Genomic DNA, 8,975 nt, shown 5'->3' on the forward strand with positions numbered 1-8,975 from the left:
CTTCTGCCTGATTGAGACATGGAGGCTCAGGTTGTATTGAGTGGTATAGGGCGAGACGGCAGCCTATGATTGGTTCGCGGTAATAGGTTAAATCGACACATAGTAAGAAGGGAGTTGCTGCGCGCGCGCAAACAGAAGTATATAAAGGCATGCGTGATGCTATCTAGGCAGTCTCTAGCTCACGTCGTCATTGCCAATCTATGCAACATCTGAATTGTAGGTTGCACAAAGATCCGAAGACAGCAACATAACTCACAGAAACGTAGACTATTTGAAAGCTTCACGCATCGACGATGGATGTGACCTTGTTTTCGAATGAGAGCAACCTGACAATAAGCAGTCACCGGAACAACGCTGATGAGGATTACTCTGACGACGCAAATATCACTGCTATTAAAACACATACTAGATCATTAAACGTCCCACTGTTTGTACTGGGTTCGCTATTTACAGCCGTAGGCAATGGTCTTGTGATTACCGTTATAGCAAAGATTCACCGACTGAGAACAGCAGCAAACATGACGATCGCTAATCTGGCCTGTTGTGACTTCGCACTCGGCAGTACACTCTGGACAGGAGTCCTACGCCGTGACACGATGCCGCGGTGCGCCGTGTTTACGGGCTTTGCAATGACGCTTTTTCAGCTGTCGTTGATGGATATTGCACTCTGTACGATCAACAGATACGTGGCCATCGTGTATCCGTTACGCTACAACCAGCTGATGAATCCTGCTCGCACTGGTGTTCTCATAACTTTATCGACGACGTACGCGATTGTGATTGGAATCGCAGCAGCCATCCAAGTATCATATCGCTGGGAGCCGCCTTCAATCTGCATCGTTGACCTAGAACTTTCGCCTGGATTCGCTTATGTATTTTCCAGTCATTATATTATTCTGTTTATCTTTATGACTTACTGCTACGTCGTCATCGCAAGGATTGTCTGGGACCACACACGAAGGATGGCCGCAGCATCAGATGAGGAGCGAGAGAACATGTCCGCTTTCCACGCTACCCTGAAGATGTCTAAGATCCTACTTACAGTTGGCGGCACTTCGTTTACTCTGCTTACACCGCACGTTCTTCACTTCATCTTAATCCACAGCTTTCCGTTTCGACTTCGAACACTTCGCTTCATTCGATTAAATGCCATCGTACTTAATTCACTAATGAATCCAATCATCTACTTCTACAAGTACAAAGATTTTCGTCTAGCAGTGAGGGAACTATTTGGTTGTGCCACATCCACTGTTAACCCATCTCAGCCGAACGTGGAGCAAGACCCTTAGTTAACTGGTAATGTGCTGACTGCAGTGTTAGATGGCATTTGTGCACTAGCCTGTTCACTTAAGATGTGTATTTATATTACATCCTAGATGTTTCGCCATACAATAGTTTGACGCTTAGATATATCACATATATTTAATTGCTAAAAAGCGATAATATAGCCATGAATTTGTGGTAAACAACTTAATACATCTCGTTTATTAGTCAATTCATTACTAAACACTGGAAGGTTGACGTTTTTATAAAAATTCTCGTGTAGTTGGAAAAGATAATTCGTTAAAACCTTTTGAATGTAAGTAACAAAAGATGGTTCTTGATGTCCTGAATGCAATATCTTACTCTAACAGTACTAAGGACGTAAATAGCAGATTAGGGGCGACCCACCTAGTAGTTAAGGAACATGTAACGTGCTTGTAACAATAAATATAACGATTATTANTTCCCAGGGGCGTGTACAGGGGAGGTCCAAAGGGTCCGGACCCCCCCTGCTCGCGCAGAAACGCGTGTACAGGAGCACGCGAAGGGGGGGTCTGGGAAATTTTTGAAATTAGACCCCCCTTCGCGTGCTCCTGTACACGCCCCTCGTTTCGCCCCGGTTTCGCCCCCCCCCCTAAGAAAATACCCTGGCGCCGCCCGTGCATATTACATATACGCACACAGACACACACATTTATATAAATATAGACACATTTTCATTCAGAATGCAACATTGTTCTCTTATCTGCTATATGTTGTTAAAATTGTATTTTTTAACATTTTTTTAAATGTGCTAAGTGAAGGCTTCCTTTTTGTGTCTATTGGTAGTTTATTCCATTGGTTTATTTCCTCCTTAGTGAGTGAGTTGTGTCCATACATATTACTTGTTGTTATTTGTTTTAATTTAAGTGTCCTTGAATTTAGTGTAATATTTGTCAGGTAAGGTAGGGGATTATTTCTAAGTGGTTTGTTTAGATGGTGGATGTATTTGTATATAAATATAAGTGTGTGGTATTTAATTAGGTATTCGATTGGAGGTACTTTTAGTTCCTTTCTAGTTCTAGTAGCTGATCCTGTCTGTCTCTGTGATGTAGCGTTTTGTGGGAATAACCTGTTATAATGCGTAGAGCATAATTCTGTAGTGTGTTTACTCTATCTAAAGCTGATTTGGGGAGATTTATAAGCAGAGTAGATCCATATATGAGATGCGACAGGCAGAGTGACGAGTATATTTGCAGCTTTGTGTTTGTGTGTAGTTGACCCCGTATCTGTCTGAGGAAGCTAATACTTGTACTCATCTTGTCTACTATGTAGTCAGTATGGTCATTCCACGTTAAATGCTGATCTATATACATGCCTAAAAATTTTACTGTTCACGATTGTGGTATCGAGTTGTTACTTATTTCCAACTCAATTTTGTTAGTATCCACAATTTTATTACTGTTGGGGCAAAATAGCATGAATTCTATTTTGTCTGGGTTCATTTGTAAATTATGGTAATCGAATACCTGTTTAATTTTTTCCACATTCATTTGCAGTGTATTAACAGCTTCATTTGGATCTGAATTTGTGGCATATATACATGTATCGTCAGCATATTGGGTCAGTTCACATTTTTCGAGTATGTTTGGTATATTGTTGATGTATATGCAGAATAATAACGGTCCCAGTAATGTCGATCCCCTGTGGGACTCCTCTAACAATAGCCCCACATTCTGATGTGGTGTTGCTAATTTTCACTCTCTGTTTTCTGTCTGTTAAGTATTTATCAATCAGTGTTGTAGAGTATGTGTCAAATCCGATTAGTGCACTCTAGTGCCGAATATTACCACACACAAAATTCAGAAGAAAAAACCATTATTTCAAAAAGCCAGGTAGTGCAATTGGTGGAAGGCTACTGCACGGTGCGTGCATCCTTTATACGACGGTAACTATAGCGACGACGATAACGACGACGATCATTATGTCGAAAACAACAATAACAGAAGAGAATAAAAACGAAGGAGCGTAAAATTAAGGCTAAATTATTAGAAATCCCATGTTCGCTCACTCCAACCTACCTAGAGCAATTATTATGTTTTTAATACAATAATGCCGATATCAGAATCTACTGCAAACATGGCCTTAACATCGTCCGTAATCTGTTTACCCGATCTGCAGATATAAATAAAATTTCATCACACGCTTTTCGAAGATTTTCACCACAGTCATTTGGACTGTTTCAATAATAAATAACGAATTATATTAACTATCAGTCTCAATTTTATCTACACTCATTCGCCTAATATTAGTGATAGTTCCCCGTAAATGCAGTTCACATGCTTCTCTTCAACACACAATTTCACCGCACGCACGCCACTGTGTACACTCACAGAATTACAGACTGACGGATACACGGATTTCTTTCTGTGAGATTGAGCATTGCTAGTGGCGCGCGCGCGGTGAGTTACAGATCATTTGAACGACATTTACGTGCAATAATTATTATTAGTCGACAGAGAATTAATACATAAACATTTGTAGACTTTGTGACTTTGGTAGTAAATACAAATTGTGTTTATTTTCAATCAGTTATTATTGAAACAGTACAAACCCCTGTGATTTTAACCATTAAATGCATAAGGGCTTATCGCCGTATATCAAAGTCAAATACCATTTGTGCGCGCAGCGCCATCCATCAGATGACGTTAGAAACTAGGTTCGAAAGTAGGAATCCATCGACGCCATCTCTACGACTCGTGACTCATGGTGCTGAGCTCCACCCTTGATATCCCACTTCCACCATATACATGTGCGGATTGGAAAGTGTAATGGAAAAGCCGATCAACGGTACAGAGCCTTCAGGCTAAGGTGATCTGGAATGTTTTGCCGGTAGTATTCTGAGGCGCCAGATTTGTTGCTCAGGAATCATTGAAATAAACACTAGATAGATTAGGCTTAGCGCCCCTCCCTCCCCCCAACCGTATTTCCAATAATTTGCGCACTGGCACACCATATAATAATAAATAATAATAATAATAAATAATAACTAACAATAATAATAATAATAATAATAATTAATAATAATAAATTTCGTCCTGCGGTATGACTTTAAACCTGCACGATCCGCGTTTGCTGGAGTTTCAACGTGGGGAATGAGGATTACCTATTGCCACAATCTACCTCCAGGTCAACCTCTTGCGCAAGGTGTAGACCTGCTAGCTCTTCCCGAGGACTTGAATCATTGGGTTGGCGTCCGACGGGGGCCCAAAGTCTGCCCTCATGGGTAGAGGGACCTCCTATTAGCCTGGTCGCAACCCTTAGAGATGGTGGTCTGATAAAAAAAAATAACCAGCCTCTCAGGAGATGCAAAACTCGCGATAACTGCGACATTATGGCCCACGGACGTATGGACATTGCCCTGATGTCCAGAAAATTTTCCAGCCACTAACTATGGGTTTAAAATAGTAAATATCATACCATTGATTGAAATAAGCAATAAGAAAATCATACACGCAGTCGCCTACGTCGCCGCGCGGCTCAACAAGGAGCGCGCTCTCAGTGACTCCGTGAAACAAGCTGATGTCGAAAAATCGGTGTATTGAAATAGACTGAAACAGCTTAACAGCCAAGCTTCAGTAGCAACACAGACCGAGCAGGCACCCAATCTGCTAACTTGGCCTAAACTGAAGCCAGCACCAACACCAGGCAGGCAGCAGTCCACCCAAAGCAAAATAACCAACAGAAAAACAAGAAACCTGAGTGGAACAAAAGGATTCATTATTAGGAAGGATGTGATGTGGTCCTTATTATTTTCTTATAGAGAACATACACTTGATGGCAGGGAGTAGTAAAGTACATAACAACGATATGGGCGCACGACAGGAATCGCAAACATATTTCGCCACCACCACATCATAATAGCCTTGCTATATACAAGAAGAGGATGATTATTTAGAACAAGATAGGCTCACCGACGAACTGGAGTGAGCAGATAGTGGCAGTAGTGATCCGAAAGCAATAGTAATGCCATCAGCAACCAACACTTCATCCCCACTGAAACAACATGAAGACCTACAAAACCCCAGAGCTCCGAGGCTTGAAACAAACACTGCAACATGCGAATACGCCATAATTGGCTGAATCAGTTAGTGGATATATGGAAGATCGATTCTGTACTAATGCCTGCTTGAAACTCAGGCCAATCGCACCTAGATCAACCAGAAGCAATGGAAAAAGGTTCATCCTCAACAAGGCAATACGGAACGATAATTCAAGCTGCCAATCAGGCCCTTCACCAATATTGCATGCAAGCAAAACCATCTTAAACTTAATCAGAAATCAAATGAATTAATGTTACGCAACTGTGCAGTTATTGCTGTGAGAGACAAACGAAAGAGTTCCACAAAGCCCACCAGAGAAGCCAACATGGAAGAAGAGAATCAGCCGACAAAAATTATGAGAAATACTACAGAGCTATTTTCTGATTGTTTGTTGCACAGGGCGTGTCGTCCGCTGTTGAGCACAGGAGGCATCTGAACGGCAGTTTACAGCAAGTATCGCAATAATAGGCGAATATAAGAGTAGAGAAACATTTAAGGCTTCGGTATGTAAATACATTTCGTGGTTTATTTACCCCCCCCCCCCCCCCCCCCCCCCCCCCCCCCGCCCCCGCCCCCGCCCCCCCCCCCCGCCCCTTTTATTTATGTAAGCGTTCAAGTGCCTGTGGGCAGCGGACGGCAGCAGCGACACAGCAGCGCGGCAGCAGCCGACGGCCAAGCAGCAGCAGGAGCGGCGGCAGCAGCGACGGCGCGCAGCAGCGCGAGCACGACGGCGAGCACAAAGGCTAGCGACGGGCAGCAGCAGCACCGCGCGATAGCACGCAGCCAGGCAGCGGCGGCAGGCAGCGATCGGCCAGCAGCACGCGTATACAACGACGGCAGCAGCGCGAAAAAACAATATAGCCAGGCAACGGCAGGCTAGCCGACGGCAGCAGCAGCGGTAGGCAGTGGGCAGCGACGGTAGCAACGACGAGCAGCAGCAACGGCCAGCAAGCGACGGCAGCAGCACGGCTAGCAACGGCACGGCAGCAGCTAACGAGCAGCCGACTGCAGCAAGCGCGGCAGCACGCAAGGCGGGACGATAGCAGGGCAGCGTATGCAGCCTAGTCGTGAGAGAATTACACGCAGTCACGCTTCACAGTTGGCAAAGAAAGCACTTCTTGTCTACAAAAGGATCGATGTTCCAGAGCTCCGGTTAATTACGTTTTGTTTATATGTTAAATCGAAAGCACAAAAAATGCGCAGATAGCAACACTATAGGTAGTGTTGAGTTGTCATTGAAATAAATTTTGTATTTTATGGCCAGCCATATTTGAATATATGCAAAGGAGGTAATTATGCTAATATCATTAAATTCTTGTCACAACACATATTTCACGTCCAAAGTGTCATAACAAGAAATTGCATTTTCAAAATTCGATAGTGGCTTTTTAAAAGGGCCAATACGTTGGAAGGGTCCTAAACAAGTTATTGCGTCGACACTATCTAATGACCTATACGCTATAAATTTTAGATGCTTTTTATTACAATTCCGCAAAATCCACGGTGCTAAGAAGCTCTACTTACTGCTGTGATTCTCTATGTGCGCCGGGGGCACGCGATTGTTGCAGCGAGTCTGTGGCGCTAAGTGACATCTCACGTAACGGCGTTTGGAATAAGTATTGATGGACGCTTAAAACTCGTGTAACAATCGTTACTACTCTGCTATTCCGTAACCTAATGTAATCTTGATTATAAGGCACTGCTAACGTTGAATTAAAAGTTTATTAGAAATGATTGATAGTAGAAATCCAACCTTGTGCTATTAAACTGAAGTAAACTTTAATATACTTTGCGCGCACAGTGTAGTCACATCTTGCACAGAGAGACAAAGACACGCAGCCCGATATGCGACACGCGCGCCTAAGCGCGTGTGCTTTCTCCGCGATCACAACCAGAGCTTCGCTGACTTCTACATCTCTGTCCTATATATTACCCCCAAAACCCGCTACAATCCTGAGCGCACGATGTCACCCGTTTGCTGACCAGACCGCGTCATACCTTCATTTTCACAATGAACCTAGAAACGCCGCGACTAAAACACGCTTTACGCATTTTCCCTAATAAATCATCTAGCCGCACAAGATGCGCGACCGCTCATGTCTACATAGACTACGCACCAAACAGCAATTCCTGAAGTCTAGCCGCCACTCGCCGCGTCTCTAACTAATTTATGTAACATCTCTATAAATCATTATGCTTAGCATTACCTCCCCCTTCCCAAGACGACTGACTACCCTGTCAACGATCAGCGTCCCCGCTGCGATCTACACTTCAACCTAAACCATAAACAATTTCTAAAATGACATATAAAGCATTAAAGCTTTCTATACAAAACAATGTAACGATAAGTTCGATACACCATACAAGTCCAGAAATTTAAGCATTGGCAGGAACATTTTTATATCGCTGCATAACTCTCACTCTTGCCGTCTTTTTATGGCTGTAACGTATGCTGGCGTATGCGTAATACTCGACACAGCATTACCGAAAACCGCGTTTGAGCCATGTGCTCATTATAACCTCATTTAAACCTTCTTAAATCCCATTATTAACACAAGCACCGATGTGCGACCTGACAACCTTTGTCACTATCCACAGCATTATACAGCCAAAAAAAATACGAAAAACTGTTATTCATATTTTCGATGAATGTTTTAGGCATTATCAAAACTCTAATTAAAAAATGTGCTTTAGCAGTCTGACAATATGCTGTAAACGTAACGTTAGCACAAATTCAAGAAAACGATCACACATGTTGACACAAAGTTTCACAGCAAAAGGATTTTCCCACACAATATAGCAAACGGTCACAAGCATGAACGTCATAAAAAAATATAAAAACCGCGTACATAAAACAAGAAAAACAGATAAAAATAGCACATCCTGATAATGTCACCTCTTTCACATACCAGTTTCGAGCAGCACGAGATTAAAGCGTTTCGCACGCAATTAACTTCTAGAAATTCCGCTGGAATTTTTTTTAAGCCATTATCAGTTCGCAATTTATCTTTCACGTCCTCTGTGCTCTGGCTCTGTCAGCCTATGCCTACTCTTTCTGCCTATCTTCTCTCTCTCACACACAGCCGTCGAGACTACGGACTTGCCCTCTCAGTATCACGAATACAAACGCGGCGCATTCCTTCTCGTTCAGCGCTGACTTACTACACAGTAGTTCCTACGCCGTGTGTATCCACCGTTCTCTCTCCGCGTCTCGCTCTGTTCTCCCGCCTCGCTCTCCGCCATTCTTTGTCTCTGTCGATCGCTCTCCATCGTTCTTCGTTTCTCCTACTCTCTCCTGTTCCCGTCTCTCTCTCTCTCTCTCTCTCTCTCTCTCTCTCTCTCTCCCTCTCTCTTGCTCTTCGTCCGCTCTGCGTTTCCCCTCCAGTTTTCTTGCCAGCAGTGTACTCAGCGACTCCTCCTGTGTCTTCTTCCTTCTCCATCTTCCTTGCGTATTATGGCCCCGTAGATCGGCATAGTGGTACCCTTACGTTGCGTCCGCAAAGGAATACCCAGGGTTTTGACTGTCACTGGCCACCAAAATGTAACGTTGAATTAAAAGTTCATGTAGAAATGATGAAGTAGAATCCAAACTTGTGTATTAAACTGAATAAACTTTTTAATAAACTTTGA

The 8,975-nt window shown here is 43.3% G+C and overlaps 1 protein-coding gene across 1 annotated transcript; it reads left to right on the forward strand.

Annotated features, from left to right (window-relative positions):
* The first annotated feature begins 293 nt into the window (after window positions 1–293).
* Window positions 294–1,289, forward strand: LOC106814701 (melanocortin receptor 5-like). Its single transcript, XM_014819048.1, has one exon. It carries the CDS (start codon window positions 294–296, stop codon window positions 1,287–1,289), a length of 996 nt encoding a protein of 331 aa, XP_014674534.1.
* Window positions 1,290–8,975: the final 7,686 nt, after the last annotated feature.

Source organism: Priapulus caudatus, unplaced genomic scaffold (genome assembly GCF_000485595.1).
Source record: "Priapulus caudatus unplaced genomic scaffold, Priapulus_caudatus-5.0.1 Scaffold965, whole genome shotgun sequence".
NCBI classification, from domain to species: domain Eukaryota; kingdom Metazoa; phylum Priapulida; class Priapulimorpha; order Priapulimorphida; family Priapulidae; genus Priapulus; species Priapulus caudatus.

Coding starts and splice junctions, on each gene's coding strand:
- LOC106814701 (XM_014819048.1), top strand. CDS start 294: ATGGATGTGACCTTGTTTTCGAATGAGAGCAACCTGACAATAAGCAGT.